Raw genomic sequence first — 22386 nt, forward strand, 5'->3', positions numbered from 1 at the left:
AGATTATCACAAAAGAGGTTATTGAACATAAATTCACTGCTATATCATTATTTACGTGTGTACATCCATGCACATGAATATGATTTCTTTCCTTTTAATTAGGTCATTGTCTATGGGTACAAAATGATGGAAATCTGAACTCTATCAACTGTAGTCAGTTTACGGAGGGTTGTCCAAAGGACCATTACAGAGGAAACGAACTATATAAATGTTAGTATTTTCATTGAAATATATTGACAATAGAAATATTTTTATCTCCCCTTATTATTTGATTATGAACAAAACAAAGACGAAGGGGCATGAATTTCAAGTGTGCATGTCCATTACTTCTCCAATTCATTCTTAGTTCCAGCTTGTCACCAAATCAATACAGAACACAGATGTTTCTATGCAAATCCTTCCTGTCCAAATCAGTAAGTAAAAATGTTGATTTCATGAAACACGAAATAAGAATTTATTCATGTGAATAATTATTTGATAAAAAAATGTGTTTGTGTTAGAAAGTACAGCTTACTCCGGATATATTGAAAGTCAGGGGACCAATCCTTTTTTTTTTCAATATAACCGAAGTTTAAAATAAGCGAAATCGGAAATGTCGACCATATCGGGGGCTTCATTTGGCATCTCGATCCCGATTACGAAAGCAGAAATGTGAATTTATTACATTACACAATTTACAACATTTAGATAATTGATTGAATTTAGTCCACTGAATATTTTAATTTTAAAAAAAAAATATGTGAGTTTTATTAACTTTTGTTTCTTATTGAGCTGACCAAGAATGACTATTTCAATTTCCGATCTCTACAAAAATTTAGTCATCTACTTTAGGTAGCGTCTATATATAATCTTTTTTTAATTATTATTAAATTTACACATACAATTTCCAGGCTAATTGGACGTCACATTTTCATCCGGAATTTCGTTTTTGTTCTCGTCGCCGATATTTCCCTTGTAGTATGTACATGCATATTATATCGGAAGTAAGTTCTTCCCTTGAAACGATCGCCGTGAAAACGTTTAACACACATGTACATGTATGTCTAACATCAGAATTTCAGAACCACTTAAAAAAAATAAAGTTCACTAACATAAGCAAGTGACATCATGTTGTCTGTAAAGACATTGTGTCATTGTCGTTGTCCGCGTCAGATGTTATAGACTTTATTTGGAGATTTTAATGTGAACCCAGTCTTGCAAAAACTATTTTTAATGCTCTGTGCTAGCGGTGAGGTGTTTGAAATTACTGGAGTTAAGCAAAATTGTCATTTCAGACTTTGACTTCAAATTCTTATATCTATTGCAGTTATTATTTGTATTTGGTGTCCAGTGAAAAAGTTTTCTTTTTTGTGGGGAGGTCGAATTTTACAAACGATTCTGTCATCAAGCTGTTAAAGAGTGATTATACCCCACTGCTATTTTATTCCTATAAAAACCAACAATGAAAAGTAAGCCATGGGAAACCAAATAACTGACACCTACCTGTGTAATTATGAGGCTACCAACCTGCACAACTACCATCACAGGTGACTTCAATATAGCCGTTATAAAAACAACACATATCTACTTCGCGGACCGATAATTGATTTCAAAATAAGCGATATTTCAATATAAGCGATTTTAATTTAACCGATATTTTAATGCAAAAAATACAAGAAACTGAGACTGGGGATTTTGTTTTCCTTCACAATAAGCGATATTACAAAATAAGATACTTCAAGATAAGTGGAGTAAGCTGTACTTTGACTAGAAATGATATGCGATTCAACGTACATTCAGCTTCTCTGTAATGCAACGACTTAGACATATTTCAATATATGATCGAGTTATTTCTCTTCAGAAAATTCTCGTATACAATAAAGTGTGAAACAGTTTGTTTACGCAAGATGTGGTTCTGTATTACGTTTATTAAATAGCATACTTACGAATTAGGTATTGTACATGTATGTTTGATGATGCGTAAAATCCAGTCACTGTTAACTTTATTTTTGCTCTTGATCTAGTTGTCATCGTTCTGTGCGCTTTTCTGTATTTTCAAGTCACATGTTATACCAAGGAATATCCAATCTGTACAAAGTACATTTAAAGTGTCCAGTAACAGAGAAGGTGTATCAGTTGGCTCCTTTATATACAAAAGTTATACATGTAATGTGGTACCTAGTATGCATAGTGTATATCAGGCGTGTGTATAATATATCTATTTATCATATATTTTATAATTATTATGCCAATTCTGCACTGCGCGATATGACGTCACAATAGCCGATATCAACTACCGACCAAAAATAAAAAAAAAACACCCACCCACCCTCTCCAAAATTTTATACATGAATCGGATCGGCGTGCAAAAATGCATATCAATCCTAAAATTACGCAATTTCTCGCAATAACCAACATATCAAAGTTTTAACCATGGTGAATCAATGCAATACAAAATAGAGACTTGGGCAAACACCGACTCCTGTATATACCAGATGATATCAGGTGCCCAGAAGGAGTAAGCATTCCCTGTCGATCCGTAAGACCCGCCGTGAGCCCTGTATCATACTTAGATTAATTTTAATTAATGTATCAACGTTTTTACCCTAGTTAATCAATACATCAAAATGTTATTATAGTAAATGCATCATCTAGGTTTTCTACCAGAGTACATAATTGTATCAAGGTTACCATGGTAAGGTTATGTAACAGGTATTCCTTGATGTGTATTTAAAACACTAAAAAGTAGCCCGTATGTCATAAGACAAAAACATTTAATGAAATCAGCTTAAAAAAAATAAGCCACACCAAATTAATCACACTATGCCGTTTGGATACAATATCTAAGCATGAAATGGTACAGTATATGATAAATAGAATATCACATGCCAAAATCCATATCATATGTAATATCAGTCCGAGTGACCTTATCTATATATAATTTCGTGTAAATGTGTAAATATAACATCTTTTCCAAGATCTGGTACAATAATACATAAAGGAATACCTCCTAAATACAATAAAAAATGTTTCAATAAACACCTGTACATAATTCATATAACATTGATTATAATATCACTGAGTGTCCAGTGTGTACAGTGTATATCAGTTTCCAGTAGGTACAGTGCATATCAATGTCCAGTATGTACAATGTATATCAGTGTCCATTATGTACAGTGTATATCAATGTCTAGTATGTACAGTGTATATTAGTGTCCAGTATGTACATTGTATATCAGTGTCCAGTATGTACAGTGTACGTAAGTGTCCAGTATGTACAGTGCATATTATTGGGTATCCAGTATATACAGTGTGTATCAGTGCTTAGTATGCACAGTGTATATCAGTGATAAGAATGCAGATCATTTATCAGTAACCAGTATGTGAATAAAGTATTGGCTTAAAACTGCTCTATGTTTGAAAATCATCAACCTAACTGATGAATATTTGGTACATTATTTGAAGATAAACATACACATCTAAAGTGATTTCAAATCAGCAAGCAATTAACCAATTTATGTAGCGAATTTAGTTTGAATTGATTTCCAATACCAAGAGTATTACATTTGTAACAGAGTTGATGACGGGGGCTGACTAGATTAGATTCCACTCCAAGGTATCTTAAATGTTTAATCTGATGTTTTACAAACTGGGATACATGGTGGCCAACGATTGAGACAGTCTGACTGCCGCATTCCTTCCCCATATAATGTTGGATTGCCCCTAATCAGTCTGTTGTTTTCTTTAACGGTCGGTCCAAACCAGAAATGGAATACATGTCCTATGAATTCCACACATGTACTCTGTCTCATACACATGTACAGAGGTACATGTGTGTCTGAATTGATTTTATTTTTATTTGAAACAAAACTTATGACTGCGTCCTTACGCTACATCTCAAGGCGGGGAACCATATTATCAAGAGTTCAACATGCGTGAAGAATTTCTTCGTATCAACATCTTACAATTGAAAAATAAGTGTCATCAATCGTTAAGTCATGTCGCCATAAGATTTTTCACATCGAGCGTGAAGACGCTGTTTAACAAATGAAGCTTGTAAAACCCTAGTAAATGCCTTTGTCGCATCTAAACTTAATTATGGAAACTGCCGAAATTGTGGTGTTGGAAAAAATATTGGACCGATTGTAAAGGGTGCATAATACTGCTGTTTGTCGAGTTACGATTTTACATATTGATCTTAATTATAGTGTTTATTTTGATAATGTTACAGATATATAACATCTTATTTCATACTGTCATTTAATTTTCATTTTCCTTTGGGGTCCGGGCTAGAATAATTCCTCAGTACCCCTAGCTTGTCGTAAAAAGCGACTAAATGGGGGTGGTCTCTCGGATGAGACGGCAAAAACGGAGGTCTCGTGTCACAGCAGGTGTGGCACGATAAAGATCCCTCCCTGCCTAAAGGCTGTAAGTGCCGAATATAGGCCTAAATTTTGCAGCCCTTCACCGGCAATGGTGACGTCTCCATATAAGTGAAATATTATCGAGAGGGACATTAAACAATATTTATTCATTTAACTGTGTTATATCGTTGTATTCCTCCTCTTACCGTATAATGTGCCTTATACTACTTTGTTTTATGTAAGGCGCTATATAAATTTCATTATCATTATCATATCATCATTATTGTCTCACCTTTGGATTTTAAGGTGATCTGAACGTCAAACGTGTAATCATGTGTTTCTACTTATTTTATATATTGAATAATCAAAAAAAAAAAAAAATCAAAAAGTATGAGTAGATAAAGAAAAAAAAAGTCTCTCATCTTGCTGGCTGATTTTCAGTCTTTGTTAGATTTATGTCCAACCTAAATGCCTTCGAATGTACAAAATTAATAAAGGGGTGTGTTTAAGGCTTTATTTCTACTTTTGCAATGCAGGGATATCTGGGACATTGAATCCTACGGAAGCCGATAGGTACCAGAGTATAGAATTAATATTTGTTTATCTGGCATCCGCCACTTAATTTAACTGGCGGCCACCACTTATTATCTTGCGTATCTAGCGTACGCCAGTTAATTTATGTGACGGCGCCACTTAATTTATACATGGCGGCGCTGAGTGATTATTTTGGAAAGATTTAGAATAGTACGCAAACACGCAGCATCGTTTTTCAAAATGTAGGGACAGTCGGAGGAGAAATTGTCTTCTACAATTGTTGACAAGCAGAAAAGGAACCTAAAATGTTTCTTTTGCCCAAACTTCGTATTCCTAAATTGGAGAAAGGGGGCTCCGTTCATCCTACATTTTATCAGTCCATCCAGTATTACACTTTTACCATTCATTACTAACACCAAAGGAGTGGGGTGGGGGCCAGTCCACCAATTAATCTTATTTCACATCTGAAAATAACTTAGTTTGCATATGAAAATAACAGATATTGAACGTTGATAAAAAAAAATGGAGGATCAGTCTCGTGGTTCTACGTATTTAACAGCACAATCGAAAAACAATGATTTAATGTTCTTAATTATATATATATATACATATATATATATATATATATATATATATATATATATATATATATATATATATATAATTAAGAACATTAAATCATTGTTTTTTGATTGTATATATATGTATTACATACATACTACTAAGCAGTGGTGAGGCATTGCACCCCTTTCATTTTGAAAGGGAGATAGAGAAAGAGAGAGGAGTTTAATAACTGGCGACAGCCATATAAATCATTTGAATTAACTGGCGACCGTCATATGATAAGTAACAGCTGGCAGTTAAATTAAATGGCGGCCGCCAGTTACATGAATAGTATTGCTATACCCTGGCATCTAGCGGCTTCCGTGGAATCCACATACTACAGTATCCGTCATTTTCTGAATTCTGATGATTGGTAATACCGATGGAAATAGTTAAAATGTCTACTCTGTAACTAGACGACTGATGTCTTAAAATATCTAATATTCTGGAGTTTTACCCATTTGACCCAACCATGCAGGACTTCGCCCTTGAACCATTGTGATTTCCAGACCCCAGTCTAATCAGTTTAAAATGGCAACCCTAAATTAAAACTCTGGATCCAGGACTTCGTATTGGCTCCACCTCTCTCATCTCTACAACGTGACTTATCAATATTGGAAATTTAGTATAAACAATCTTTTTTCATTTTATCTAAATCTAGAACGAGAACCTTTGCTACTAAGGATGGAATTATTCCTACAACATTGATGAACGTCCTCAATACAACAACGAATATAACAAGTACACTTACCCCGCCTGTAGAACAAGGATCCACCGATGTCGGGGTGATCATTGGAAGTATCGTGGCCGTCGTTTTTGTACTTTGTATTTTACTAGCACTCATATTCTTGAGACGAAGGAGAAAAAAGAAGGAATACTTAAGCGTATCCAGTATGTTGAATTAAAAACGCTTGCCAAAGGAAATTCGTGTATATGATATTAAGCAATTTATTTTTGTTTTATATTTTGGTAACTCTTTCACCTTTTTCTTCGTAGGAGAAGATCCAGAGCCGGTCCATTGGGGTAAGATTATTCAAAATTAATTTATAGGAAGCAGTAGTACGGGTTATGTATGATATACATGTAAGCCGTTTTGAACCCCATATTTTTGTACGCATTTTTTTCGTTTGGAAAACATAGAACGTAGGTTTATGCACATTATTTTCATTAAACATGGTAAATCAATTCTGCGATCGTTATTTCGTAGAAAACGAAAATTGAATAAATACTTATTTCATGTCAAATTACAGTAAATAACAAGAAATGTAATGTTTATTCGATTAACATTAAAAACAAATTGAAAATAGCAACTGACTAGCATTTAAATCCGTACGCAAATTATACCAAAATTCAAAGCCATGGTACGAACATCAGTTGTTAAATATAGTAGCATCATATATTGTTATTTTAAGTTTCTTTCTGTATATCATTTAATCTATACGTATATCAATTTGATGAATGGCGATAATCGTACCATATACACGTAACAAGGCATGTGCCACCACTAGCAACTAAACTGCATTTCATATCACTTATATTGAATAACTTATTAGGAAATCGTTTTGGTAGGTTAATAATTGGAGTCCTGGTTTTGTGGAAGTTTACGACATTGATATATTACATTTGTAGACTGCAGATATAATTGTCATTGTACTGTTTCCCCCAATCCACTTTTGATTGTCCAAGACATTCTTAGTGATTGACTCAGCATTTCGCAAATTATATGGTCCTTATAACGACCTAGTTCGTCAATACCGACTATCATTGGGTCAAATGATGTCTGACGTGTTTTATACCGACTATTAGGCTGTTCCTATCAGGATATAGGGCTTACAGTGGATGTGACCGGTCGACAGGGGATGTTTACTCCTCCTAGGCACCCGATTCCATTCCCGGTGTGTCCAGGGGTCCGTGTTTGCTCTATTTTGTATTGCTTATATGAGTTATGAGATTGGTCACTGTCAATTATCTTCACCTTTCATTAGTGGACAATGCTATATGAAATCTGATCAATTATCATAACATTGAAAGGTAGTTGATTTGTTGCATATTTCAAAACTTGGATTGGTAAGGAGTCTTTCACGACTATATTGATAATGACTACTTTCGTTTGATTATTTTATCCGGCATAACAATAAAAAATGTAAATTTTAATTATTGCTCTAATTTATCAAACATATTTGAGTTATTCAGAATATAATGTTACACCTCTCGACCCCATATTTAAGGGACATACCATTAAAATTTTATCGTCAAAACGTGTTCTAATTATCTGCAAATTATATTCTACGTTTACTAAAACGTTTACAACATAAATAGGATATTTAGTTTCAAGAACCGACTCTTAAGGTAGTACTCTACATCGTCATAATGGCTGACTTCCTTTAAAAACATGGATGCAAAAATCGATATCAGCAATATTTGACATTTTCTTTTCCATTTAAATACCTAGCCGAGTAGCTCTGTAGGTTACAATACCGACTGCTAACCTGTAGGTCGCAGGTTCGAATACAGCAGGGGTTTTAAATTTTTTTTCAGATTACCTTCCACTAAAACTGTATTTTTTGACAAAATAAAGTAAATTTGAAAATTTTCAACTTCAAAATATTGTTATATATATCCTCCGCTTTTCATCTACGTCAAATTTCTCTGGTGTAGCATACCTCCTTAAATTTCTCAAAAGAGAGAAAGGGAGAATACTTCTGACCAATTTATGTCCGATAATGCTCTACTATAAACCATGTTAAAAAGCATAACGTTTCGTACACCAATTCCATATATATATATATATATATATATATATATATATATATATATATATATATAGTTAAAAAATAAAAAAAGATACACGAAGACGTTTAGTAAAGCTTTAACGCTTTCTTTTACTAAATGTAAAGCTTCTGAAGATTTGAAATGAAAGCGCTAAAGCTTTACTAAACGTCTTCGTGTATTTTTTTTTTTTTTATTTCTTACCTATAATTTTACCGATCATTGCGAAAAGTAATTATTATATATATATAAAAGCACTAAAGTTCCAACAACACCCGATACCTCAGAGTGTCGGATCCACACCATGGATACAAGGTCAAATACAAAAAATTATACAAAGCACTAAAATGACCAACGACACGAACAACGAGATTGTCAAATTTTCGTCCCTTCTTCAGGACAAACGAAAAGAATTACATAATGTGGCCAATATCAACAGAGCATAATAACAAAAACTACATATAAATACATCTAGCACTAAAACTACACTAATCTACAAACTTATTTACAACGCAGACTACATGTTTTTGGTCTTTAGGCTTGCCAATCAATGTTAAAAGTGGAGCGAATTAGGACATGCCTTATTCGTCCAAAGAGCTGATCCAAAATGTCCGAAATGAAAAAAACAATATACTTAATTAATCTCATGTGGAACGAATTAACCCAATTACGTTGACAAATAGTAAAGCTAACTCGTACCCAGAGAGATTCTATTTTAACCATGCATAATTTATAAAAGATAATAATAAGTAACAAATACAAAAAAAATGAAAATAAGCTATGTAAACGAAGTAAGAAATGAACAAAGTTTGAGAAAAAGATAATGCAAACAACAAGTTTGAATAGGTTAACAAAATGGACCAACTCCAAACAAAAACAAAGAATAAGCAGCCCAGGAAATTGAATCAACATCAGACATTCCTGTACTGATCATGTCTAGGGTAGATGCGCAAAAAACATAGAATCACGGAAACTGATAAATGGGTTTTACATGTAAGCAATCGGTTATGAAGTTCAAAGTAATTGAAGGGGATGGGCTGATTGTAAACAGAATTGAAAAGAAAAAAATTTGTTCAAAAATGGTCATAGTACCACTATTAGGGACATGATCAGACGAGTAGGTCTAGATAAAGCTTAAAATTTAGTAAGGGTTTAGCCCGTATTCATCCTGGTGAAGTCAGTAGGTTTGTTGATACCATGCGGTTCAAATGACTTCAACCTGTGCATCCAGAATTTTTCCTTCTGCTTTCTTTCGGTATCTGACCAACTGGGGTCATGGTCAATAACCACTACTGTCATGTCCTCCCATCGGTGGTTATTGCCATTGAAATGTGTTGCTACTGGCAAATCTTGTTTGGTTCTGATGGAGGACCGGTGGTTGTTGACCCGTCTGCGAAGGTCTGTTGTTTCTCCTATGTACTGCTTCTGGCAGACATCGCAACTGATGAGATAGATGCAGTTATTGGTTTTGCAGGAAAAGTTTCCCAATATTTTATAACTGCGACCCGTGACAGGACTGCTAAAACCCTGTGTCTGAGCTATATTGGCATAATTGACATCTGAGGTCTGAGCATATTTTGAAACCTCCATTGGGTAAAGGGTTATCCAGTTTGGTCCTTACTATCATGTCCTTCAGGTTTCTGGGACGTCTGAAGGATGCCATCGGTGGTTCCTTAGAAACACCAGCCATTCGTTTGTTGGCATGCAGAATGGGAAGGTGTTTCTTCAAAATACCGTTGATGTTCTTGAGGGCGGGATGATACGTAGTAACCAATGGAACTATATATATATTATATATATATATATATATATATATATATATATATACATATATATATATATATATATATATATAGCACTCACTACACCGTCAGCCTAACGAGGCCCTAAATACACATGTAAACACTAAGCCAAAGTGATACCTAGGTTTGCTTTGTATAATAATGTTAATGTGTATGTCTCGAAAACATGATTTATCAATTCAACTGAGAAAAATTGAATTATACTGGCCTGAAATCATTTCCATTGATGTATCACACAGCAAATACTATCCTAATACTTGTGCATCGGAGATGACGTGACAATGGGACCTTGACTGGGGATTGTAAATGCACACCATCAGCGCTGAGAAAACCGAGGGAGTTCCAGAATCCTCTGTGACACCAGAAATGAGTCCCCTGCCTAGCTTCAAGCTCCCGTTTTAAGATAACGTTGACTTCAATCACCTTATCATTGAAACCTGGTTGCACGACTAATGGTCGACGGCGAAACAACTGGCTTACGATCCCACGCCGAGTGCTTATGCTTCCCGCAAATAGTTTGCAATGGAAACAATATTGCGATACAGTTCGTCACTGCTGTACTGGTGAAAGTCATTTTCCCCGATATGTAGGAAACATATGTCCAGAATCACAGAAAAAATACAGTATCCAGTCGATTGTGTAAGATACAAGAGTTTCATGCCGCCCCGTGCCCGCTTAAAAACATTGAATCGATCACCATTCAAACCAAAGTTTCTCATCGCAGAAAAATCCCCCATTGGGTCAAGTGCTGCCTGACGTGTTTCATACCGATTGTTAGGCCGTTCTTGGTACACTGATTTTGACTGCGGATAACTCTGTTTACCTGATCAGGAGATAGAGCCCACGGCGGGTGTGACCGGTCGACAGGGAGTGCTTACCCCTCCTAGGCACCTGATCCCACCTTTGGTGTGTCCAGGGGTCCGTGTTTGCCCAACTATCTAGTTTGTATTGTTTATGGGAGTTATGAGATTGATCACTGTTCGTTATTTTCACCTTGGATACTGTCTAACCCGTCGAATAAAGGAATGTCCAGTCAAACAAACACTTAGTCTATTCAACTCAGTCATCTCCGAAGGCACATATTTAAACAATTAACAGTAAAATAAATATCATATAACTGACTTTCCATACGAGATGAACCACTTCTGAACGGTCTCCTAATGTCGTAATAAATATAATGACAAACAGAGTGAATACAATTCAAATATCAAATTAATTTTTGTGTACATAAAATAACTTCAACAATCTTTGCACCCCAAGCAAACACAAACAAATGACCAAAGGGTTCTAACGGTACGCTGTGATTCGTCATCCATGTAATAGGCTATGTAACGGCCATATATCAAAACATTGCAACATCTATGTTTGCTTGATCTTAAATTTCCGCCCAAGACAGCGATGATAAGAAAACATACCAATATGAGTCCCCCCCCAACAAAAGGGGAGGGGGGCTTAAACAGAAAAAAATTCATACCCTATATCCATCAAACTTGAAAGAAACAAATCTAACATTTTATACAAAACATACATTTACCATATCTTACTGTTCCTATATATACACAATAGAAAATACATAATTAACACGTTACGTAAAAGTCATTATATATCATAATTACATATTTTCATTCCTTAATCGATTCAGAAAAAATGTAATGCAGGCTATATATGTTAGCAGTATTTTTGAACCCATTAATTAATTAAGCTTTTATAAAACGTGAAGTATCCTGTACTTTTCATTTACTTGAGGTCATATCTACTAAAGTTCTATATATTTTGCCTCTGCAATTTACAGTTATTCTAAGGACATTCATCATTTTACCTTGTTTTATATTGCTATAAAACTTTAGGGATTGATTTTACTTTTTCTTTGTAGACAAAGATCACGGGCGGGTTAAAATTAGTTAGATTATTTCAACTTAATTGATAGAAAATAGCAATACAGACTATGTATGATAGTAGCCTTTTTGGATCAAATAGATTCAAGAAATATCAAGCTTTTATGAAAAATCATGTATCATTTTATTCTAGTACTGGAAGAGTGTGTTCTGCATTTCCCATATTTTGACTCTGACATTTACAGTTACTGTAAGGACACTTGTCAAAGGAAATGCATAACTATGTTTCTATCAATTTACCTTTGTTTCATATCACTTTGATACGTTAGGAATTTAATTCTTACCTTTTTCTTTGTAGTCCAAGATTCAGAGATGGGTGATAAGAATAATATTATCTTAAATTAATTCAAAGGAAATAACAGTGCAAAATATCTCTGATCGCAGCTTTTTCCGACCCCATAAACTTCAGAATTATTAAGTTTTAAAAAAGGACTAAGCATCCTATTGTTTCATATATGATTACGGTCATATGTACTGTTTTCTTATAATGTATCGATGAACTTTACAGTTATTTTACTGAAGTTTGCCACATGAAATGCATGTGCATGATATGAATAGAATTACCATTGTTTTATGTTACTATCATCTTCCAGGATTTTAATTCTTACATTTCCTTTGTAGACAAAGATCCAGAGCAGGTCGAAATTGGTAAGGTTTTATTAAAAGAAATTAATTTGACTTTTAAAACACAATTCCATTGCTTCATTTGACTTTGTCAATATTATCTATATCGTATAAACAAAATAGTCGTTTAGTCACGAGATATAACATCTTCGAAATAACTTAATATGAGTCCGCATCACATAAAATTCATATTTTCTTTCAAATTATTCATCAGATAAGATAAAAAACCGTTTAATACATTAAATTATTAGAAATACAAGTTATTTATCCTCATTCAATACGAGATAAGTTAAGCGAATACAGGTTACACTATTTTATAAAACCTCTTCGCGGTTTGTAATGTGTAAACTTCCCAAACTTACTTTATATCGTATTAGATGAGTAAAATTCCCTTCACTTCTCAAATACTTCACCACAAATAGTGCTGTAAAATATGTATGTTTACAGCATTTTTGGACCTGATATATTTAAGAATTGTCAAGCTTTGTGAAAAACTATGTATCCTCTTATTCTATAACTGGAGTCATATCTTCTGCATTTTCCTGTATTTTTTCTCTGAAATGTATAGTTATATCAGGACGTTTATCAAAGGAAATGCATGTCTATGATTTTAATCAATTTACCTTTACTTTATATCATTGTGTTGCATTAGGAATTTAATTCTTACCCTTTTCTTTCTAGTCCACGACTCAGAATTGGATGATAAAAGTAAGATTATCTTAAATTAATTCATAGGAAATAGCAATGCAGGATATTTATGATCGCAGCTTTTTCGGACACAATGCAAGTTAGAATTATAAAGCTTTGAAGAATGATAAAACATTTTTAAGATTTGGATGATATCTAAAGCGTTTTCTTATAATTTGCCTCTGAATTTACTGTTAATTTAAGGTGATTTGTCATTGAAATTAAGAGGTATGTCCAAGACATGGTGTTATGTCGATATCGTCGATATCGATGATATCAAATCGATGTCGAATCATGATTGTCAACAAAGTATCCGTTGCAAACATTGTTAAACAATTCTTCATAACTGTACTAGCTATTATTTTCTTTACACTTGTGTCTAAATTTCGCTATGTTGCACTAAATGAGTTCCCCTTACTGTCGATATCGTGGATATGGACGATATCGTATCGATATCGAAGCGTTACCGTTTCAAGATTTTGTTATGATATTCTACCAACTATATTTCTTCATTGTTGTTTGTCTCTTTATAAATTTAACACTGACTGGGATTCCCTTGTTGTCGATATCGACGATATCGATGATATCATGTCGATATCGAATCAGGATTGGTAAACAGTTGGTTATGAAATTGTTTGCTACTGTCCTTCTTTAAACTTGTGCTTATGAATAGAAATATCGCAGTGCCCGTTTTCCTTGTTGTCAATATCGTCCATTGTGTTGTCCTCGCTAATGTTTTGCAGAACTTTCTGTGCGTTCCCGACAGCTTCAATGATGGCCATTGGCCAATATGTGTACCTGTCCTTTTCCTTTTCCAATCAGCCCTATAAAATCATATATACATATGATTCGACATTGATTTGATGGCAGAATTCTTATTAAATTCACGAAACACGATCGATATCGATACAATATCGGAACAGTTTTGTCGATATCGACGATATCGACAAAGCACCCAGCGTCATTTATGATGATTGGCTTCAACAACAAAATTCATACAACTATCGATATCAATACGATATCGAAGTGATATTGCCGATATCGTCGATATCGACATGATAGTTAGTCTGTGGTAATTTTTTTATATTATTTCACAAATCATCAGTCAATTACAAAAACTCCATATGGTTGATATCGAAACGATATCAACACGACATTGTTGATGTCGTCGATATCAACATTACACTCGGTCTTGGACATGTATGGAAATTACATGCACAAGATATTATTTATAGTACCTTTGCTTCAGATTACTGCAATGATTTAGGAATTTAATTCTTACCTTTCCTTTGCAGACAAAGATCCAGAGCAGGTTGAAATTGGTAATGCTTTATTAAAGATATTTAATTTTACTTGTAACACACAATTCGATTGCTTCATTTGACTTTGTCAATATTATCTATATCGTATAAACAAAATAGTCGTTTAGTCACGAGATATAACATCTTTGAAATAACTTCACAATAGGACAATATCAGTCCACGTCACATAAAATTCATATTTTCTTTCAAATTATTCACCAGATAAGATCAGAAACAGCTTAACACATTAAATTATTAGGAATAAAAGTGATCTATCCTCGTCCCGTATGACATAAAGTAAGTTGTGACAGTTTACACTATTTTATAGAACCTCTATGCGGTTTACAATGTGTAAACTGCCTAAATGTACTTTATATCATATAAGATGAGTAAAATTCCCTTCATTTCTTAATTAATTCATCAAAAGAGTACTGCAAAATATGTATGTTTGCAGCATTTGTGGACCTAATAAATTAAAGAATTGTCAAGCTGTTATGAAAAACTATGCATCTTCTTATTCTATAATTGGAGTCATATCTTCTTCATTTTCCTATATTCAGCGGGTTGAAAATAGTAAGACTTTTTTTCAAATTAATTTTACTTGTTACACATATTTTGAATGGTTCATTTGACTTGATCAACATTATCTTTATCATATGAACAAAGTAGATGTGTAGTCCCGATATATGACGTCCTAGGAATGATTTCAGAATACGACAATATTGGTCCGCACTACAGAAAATTAATATTTTCTTCATAATTATTCATCAAATAACATCAAAAATAGTTTACAAAATTGAATTATAAGGAATGAAAGTAATTTTACAAAATACGATATAAAGTAAGTTGAGACAATTTACACTATTTCATAAAACGTTTTCACGGTTCATAATGCGTAAACTGCCCAAACTTACTTTATGTCATACAAGATATGTAAAAATTACTTTCATTTCTTAATACGGGATATCGGAACTAGAAATTTTTTGAACTCTTCAGAAAATGAACTTACGAAATTAAGCATCACTTGGGCAACTCTTGTATACAAAATAGTGATGGCTAAAGACGATTCATTCCTGATACAAAAATATCTACCTGGTTGTAAGTTATTTTGTACAATGTTGTAAGTGAATGCCCTAGTACCAAAAAACTTGAGTTATTGCATTAAATTGTGATGTTTAAAAACGAAGATCAAAAAAATAATTTCCTCTATATACGTATGTGGATAATTACTTAATGAGATTCAGTTTCTTGAGTCATTAAAACAACCAACCGCAATAAAATGATATAAATAATTCCAATTTATGCATGGATTCCCAGATACATACATACAGTGCTTAACATGTAGCACCCGCCTCACTTCTACCCCCCCCCCCCCCCCCAACTACGTTTCCTTGACATGTGATGTACTTATCGTGTTATTATCATTTACAATGTTTGTTGTTTAGTACATGCAAAGATCGATTTATTAGCTGATCACTTCTTATGATGGCGATGAGATGTAGTAGAAATACAAGTACTGAACTCGTACATGTATTGAAGAATACCCCCCCCCTTCCCGTTTGAGTTTACGATTTTGGGGTGTGGGCAGAATTGTTTTTCTTGCTAAAAAAAATTCTACATATATAATGGTACCTTTTTTCTCCGTTTGCTCCCCAACCCACAACTTTCAAATATCCCTGGACTCACTATATCTGATAGTAATTAGTGGTAACTAGGTGCTTGTCTATTGAAAGTTGCATAAGTTAAGGCAGAAAAGGTTATCTCGTTGGGCATGCACTAAATATTAAAACCACGACGGAATCGGAGACGAAATAATGGCTCCGATATTCCGTATTGATTCATAAGAAAGTAATGCGTAGTATGTATGTTTGTAACATTTCGTAGGTCACAATATATTTAAGAATTAACTAGCTTTCATAAAAAAAAGAAAAACTAAGTATTCTTTCAGTTTATAACTGGAGTCATGTTCTCTGCATTTTCATATAATTTGACTCAGAAATTGACAATTATTTTAAATTTGATGATAAGAGTAAGTAAATCTTCAATTAATTCATAGGAAATAGCAGTGCATAATACCTATGATAGCAGTTTTTTGTTATTAAAACAGGGTAGACTTCAGAATGATTAAGCTTTCAAGGATGACTTATCAACCTATTTTTTATAATTGGGGTCATGTGCACTGCATTTTCTTATAATATATCTCTGAACTTTACAGTTATTACAAGAACTTTTTTCACAGGAAATACATGTACATGATATTTTTCAAATTAGGTTTGTTGTATATTAATGCGATCTTTTAGGAATTTAACCTTTGCTTTTTCTTTGTAGACGAAGATCCAAGGTTGGATCAATTTAGTAAGATTTTTTTTAATAATTTCATTTTACTTGTAATACACAGTTCCATTCGTTAATTTGATTTTATCAATATTCTCTATACCGTATAGACAAAGAAGCCGGTTAGTCCCCATCTATGACGTCGTAGAATGACTTCACATTACGACAATATTGGTCCACGCTAGATGGAATTTATATTTTATTTAAAATTATTCATCAACTATTATTAAAAAACAAACAGTTTAATAAACTGAATTGTGACTATCTAGTTCGTCAATGCAACCTATCATTGGGTCAAATGCTGTCTGACGTGTTTCATACCGACTGTTAAGTCGTTCTTGGCACACTAATTTTGACTACGGGGAGCTCCGTTTATCTGATCAGGATACATTGATCACGGCGGATGTGACCAATTGACAGGGGATGCTTCATCCTCCTAGCCACCTGATTCCACCTCCGGTGTGTCCAGGGTTCGTGTTTGCCCAATTATCTATTTTGTAGTGCTTATACGATTGATGAGATTGGTCACTGTTCGTTAAATTCACATTTCATCAGGATTGAAAGTAATTTTCACTAATTTTATAGAATATAAAGTAAGTGTCAACTGTTTGCATTATCTTATAAACAATTTTGCGGCTTACAAAGTGTAAACTGTCCAAACTTCCTTTATATCGTATAAGATGAGTAAAAAATATTTCATTCTTAATCTATTTATAGGAAATCGAAATACAGATATATGTATGCTGCCAACATTTTGGACCCCATAAATTTCAGATTTACCATTTTACAAATATTACCTCCGAAATGTATTGTTCATTTAAAGACGTTTGTGAAAAGAAATACATGTACAGTGTATATGATAAGAATCAATTTACCTGTTATATTCCTGCAATCCTATAGGAATTTAATTCTTGCATTTTCTTTTTATTCAAAGATCACTAACAGGTTACCTTTAGTAAGATAATTTCAAATTCATTGATAGGAAAAAGTAATACTAACAGTGTATATGTATGATATTAAACTTTCTGTACCCCATCAATTTCAGAATTATAAAGTGTTCAATAATAATCAAGTATCCTATTTTGCTTATAATTTGGGTCATGTCCTCTGTATTTTCGTATTGTTTGTCGGCGATATTTAGTTATTCTACCGACGTTTATACAGGGAAACACACGTACAATATCTTACTGTGACCTTCAACTCGATGTTTGATATAACGGTGACGTTTTATCTCCAACCGAGCAGGAAGGCAGATGTTGGTTTCATTAATTTATTCAATACAAAATAAAGGCATTGACTTGATGATTATTGTAAATTACGCCTACAATAAACGTTTTAGAAGAACACTGTGCTTTATAAAAATATGTAAATGTGTTCTGTAGATAGTTCAATTGAAGATCTTACAGACTCGTATAATATTTACAAATTTGAATGGTAAATTACAATAACGTAGATAATTTCCAATCAAAATAATTGTGTATCTCAGCTCTTTATGTGAATATGAAACATATACTTAAATATAGAAATAACATACAATAAGATGTGGAAGATATCAGTTGGCTGCAGCTCACCAAACTGTATTATTGCTCTAACATAGATAAACGCCGTAGATTTTTACATATACTGAAAGCCTATTATTGGATAAAGATATACATGTATGCAATGAGCAATGAAATCGAAGAACCAATGACATAACAGAATAAAACTTTATGCCAATCGTCAAAATCAGTGTGCCAAAAACGGCCTAACAAACGGTATGAAACACGTCAAACAGCATTTGACTCAATGATAGGTTGTGTTGACGAACTAGATTGTTATAACGACCATATAATTTGTGAAATGCTGACTTCAATCAATACTGTTGAAACCCCTGCACCATCAACTTGTTTGTCAGTAGCTTGCTTTGATTTAAAAACTGACTATACGCAGAAGAAGCTCTTGTGTATCGAATCATTTGAGAGATATAAACATCACATCTAAAAACAATAAATATACATGTATGTAGAAAGAGCTAGGTACATTAGGGAGCAAAATCGGCCCTGTCTACGAATTTGATCAAATTAAACATCCTTAGACGAATTTTACTCCACTTTTTGGCACTCTGTTTTTCCTTAAAATAGCTCTTTAAGCCAACAAGTTTACTGTTATTTCTGATTTCAAAAATTTCGGTTGAGCATCACTGAAGAGACATTATATGTTGAAATGCGCATCTGGTGCATCAAAATTGGTACCGTATAAGTTTTACATACAAAAGATGTCCACAATATGTAATTATGAGAACACATTCATTTTTCCATATGTCTCTTGTCGTTTTCTTGTTAGCGTTAATTAAATATAGCGTTGTTTCCAACAGAAAATAAACCGCAAATACCATCATGATATCGATGTTTATGAACAGCTTCTTTGAAAGCAAAAAAAAAACTGCTTCAAGACATAGATAGATAGAAATCTAGAAACAAAAAGATAGTTGTGTTTAGTTTTAACCGTGGAATTAAGAAATAGGCTAAACCCTGTTTTTGTAACCTATCAGTACCAATTATTGACGAAAATGTGCGAATTTTGGCACAAGGAGAATCAATGTGAGCAATTACTTATGCATATATAGTCAACAGATGTTGTTTTCATTTTTCATGAATTCTTTTAAAGTTATTTTGCGCTTGGTGTATGTTGCACAGGTCTTCCATATTTGATTGATATTTACAAATTTTGTCATACACTTTTACCCATGTGAAAAATACATTAAAATGAAAGCGAATGAAATTAAGATAATGCATGTTCCCTTAAATGTCGTTTTTATATTTAACAAGTTACATTTGTTAACAGAAAATTAAAAGAATGTGTACTTCCCCTTTGTCATGCCGCGGACATAAATCACACTATTACATGTAATTGTTCAATCAAAATTAAATTGAACTTAGTGTATTTTAGTTTCATAGATTGATCACTATTCGTTATCTTCACCTTTCATTTAAAAGAATTGTTCTTACAGGTACGATTTTTGCATTCCTTTTATTTCTTTTCTCTCATTTTTTGCATCCCGATTAGGGTATTCTGTGTAATTTGCAGATTATTAAGGAATTATTTGATGTTGGTAACTGAAGCTACTTCCTGGGGTGCACTCAGGCTGTTAACACACATGTGAAGAACACGTAGATTTCGTTGCGTTTGCGGATAGGAAAAAAATAGAAAATCCCGTGCAGGGTGTTGGGGGAGGTAACATAGAACATTTCTGACTGCGGTATTTGGCATACATTTAGCAAACTGATTTTTGGTGACTATTTTTCCTATATAGGAGGCAGTGAATATACAGTGATTTTTTAAAATTACCAATAACGGGTCATTTTTAAACAACATTAGAGTTCAATTTTTAAATAAGAAATGATAAACAATGTGAGTCACTGTTCGTTATCATCGCCTTTCATGTATAATATATTGATTCAGGATCTTCTTATTTTTTTTCTTCCTCTACCAACTTCTTTTTTCTTTTTCTTTTTAGATTTGTCTATTTCGTTAGCTTTCCGAAGCTCGTTTTTGTGTCAACTGACTATTATTATGATGAAATAACAATATTTTGAGTGATAATGTCATTTATTGAAACAAATGACAACAGAGAAAAATACATCATAGTTCATCTTTTTTTTTACAAAATTAATTGACTGGGATCACTTTATAATAAAAAAAAAATAGAACTAGATTTGCAACTGCGCAAATAAAGATATATACATTACACAGATTGATCGCAGTCAATATGCAACTAAAACATTAATGGTGTCAAAAAGGCGCCACACAAAAAAGGCCACCAAGCAATTAGACATACAACGAGGTGCATGTAATTGCTGCGCCACCCAAGGAATACCATATGAAAAATAATGAAAGTATCCCGATCAAATGATAAATATGGCTAATTGAATATAAGATAGATATGTTGTAATTATCTATAGTAAGATAAATTAGACAATAATAAATACTAGGATCCATAATAAGATATAGCTTATACAAGATGAATTGAGCTGAGGGCAAACCAGTCAAAATGCAAACGTAGTGATGGAAAACTTCTGAACTGCTTGGAGAAGGGAACTTATTTAAAATTTCACAGAACTTACAACAAAAATGATCAGCAGACAACTTCTGACATGTTCCACATACGAAATGTTATCTAGATCTATATACCAACTCTAATGAGCAGCAGAGAAATTCTGACCTGCTCCATATATGAAATGCTACCTACAAATCCGGAACAGGTATCAGTTATTCTTCAAATGAACTCTGGGAAGTTTTTTGAGTAGGTATATAAACAATATGATATATCTAACTGCTTTTCCCAGGCACGTAGAATCGTACGGGGGTGGGGGTGTCCCACTTTATTTTCTCAATGTTCAATATTTGTTATTTTCATAAGCGAATACAGATATATTGGGTGACCCCCCACTCTTTTTGATAGAACTTTGAATGATGACATTGAATGTAAACTTGAAAATCATCAATTGAATTGGATGAGCGCTCGCTCCCTCCTCCTTATGATTACGATTTGTTATTTTCATATGCGAATAAGGATATATTGAGTGGCATCCCCCAATATGCTTGGTTGCAGTTTTGAATGAGAAGATAACAGGCTTACACAACATGAATTGAACCCATATAGCGATGATGGACCCCCCCCCCCCCCCCCCCATCCGATAATTTAAAAATTCGAAGATCAGACAGAAAAGTTTTTTGCTATTTAACTACCCCGATAAATTAAGCTACGTATCTGAAACACCTACAACATCAACAACTTAAAACAGGCCTTCGCTAGGATGTGGCAAAAAAGAAATGTCATGCTTTGAGAGGCTTCAGCATCGTGGAAGGACTGATCCAGGCCATCCAATCATTGCAGAAATCTGCCAGCAGCGCAGTCCTTCTCAACATACTATGTTAAGAAAACGGATGGGATCTCAAGGATGCATACTCTTTCCAGCCCTGTTCAATCTCTTCCTGGAAAACGTCATGAGAGAGATACTACATGACTTTGAGTCCAGAATATCCATCGGTGGGCGAAAGATCAACAACCTACGTTTTACCGACAACATTGCGGGGGGGGGGGGGGAGTGCAAGACCTCACCAACAGTCTGATAACCAGATCAGGGGCCTATGACATGCAAGGTGAAGATAAGGAACAGTGATCAATCTCATAATTCCTACAAGCAATACAAAATAGATAGTTGGGCAAACACGGACCCCTGGACACACCAGAGGTGGGATCAGGTGCCTAGGAGGAGTAAGCATCCCCTGTTGACCGGTCACACCCGGCGTGAGCCCCATATCCTGATCAGGTAAACGGAGTTATCCGCAGTCAAAATCAGTGTGCCAAGAACGGCTTAACAATCGGTATGAAACACGTCAGACAGCATTTGACCCAATGCAAGGTTGTATTGACGAACTAGATCGTTATAACGACCATAGAATTTGCGAAATGCTGACTTCAATCGAGACTGTTGAAATCAACTTGTTTGTC

The 22386-nt window shown here is 33.9% G+C and overlaps 1 protein-coding gene across 2 annotated transcripts in view; it reads left to right on the forward strand.

The window, feature by feature from the left end:
• LOC125673012 (uncharacterized) overlaps positions 1–21374 on the forward strand; it is a 1263960-nt gene extending 1242586 nt beyond the window's left edge. For both annotated transcript variants that reach the window (XM_056159239.1, XM_056159238.1), the window contains exons 3-11: positions 103–210; positions 347–413; positions 6142–6371; positions 6477–6503; positions 12568–12594; positions 13252–13278; positions 14553–14579; positions 16887–16913; positions 20389–21374. In XM_056159239.1, coding sequence (XP_056015214.1) covers positions 103–210; positions 347–413; positions 6142–6371; positions 6477–6503; positions 12568–12594; positions 13252–13278; positions 14553–14579; positions 16887–16913; positions 20389–20456 — 608 coding nt within the window. In that variant the 3' untranslated portion in view covers positions 20457–21374. The remainder of the gene's footprint in view (positions 1–102; positions 211–346; positions 414–6141; positions 6372–6476; positions 6504–12567; positions 12595–13251; positions 13279–14552; positions 14580–16886; positions 16914–20388) is intronic.
• Positions 21375–22386: the final 1012 nt, after the last annotated feature.

Source organism: Ostrea edulis, chromosome 3, assembly GCF_947568905.1.
Source record: "Ostrea edulis chromosome 3, xbOstEdul1.1, whole genome shotgun sequence".
Classification (NCBI taxonomy): Eukaryota; Metazoa; Mollusca; class Bivalvia; order Ostreida; family Ostreidae; genus Ostrea; species Ostrea edulis.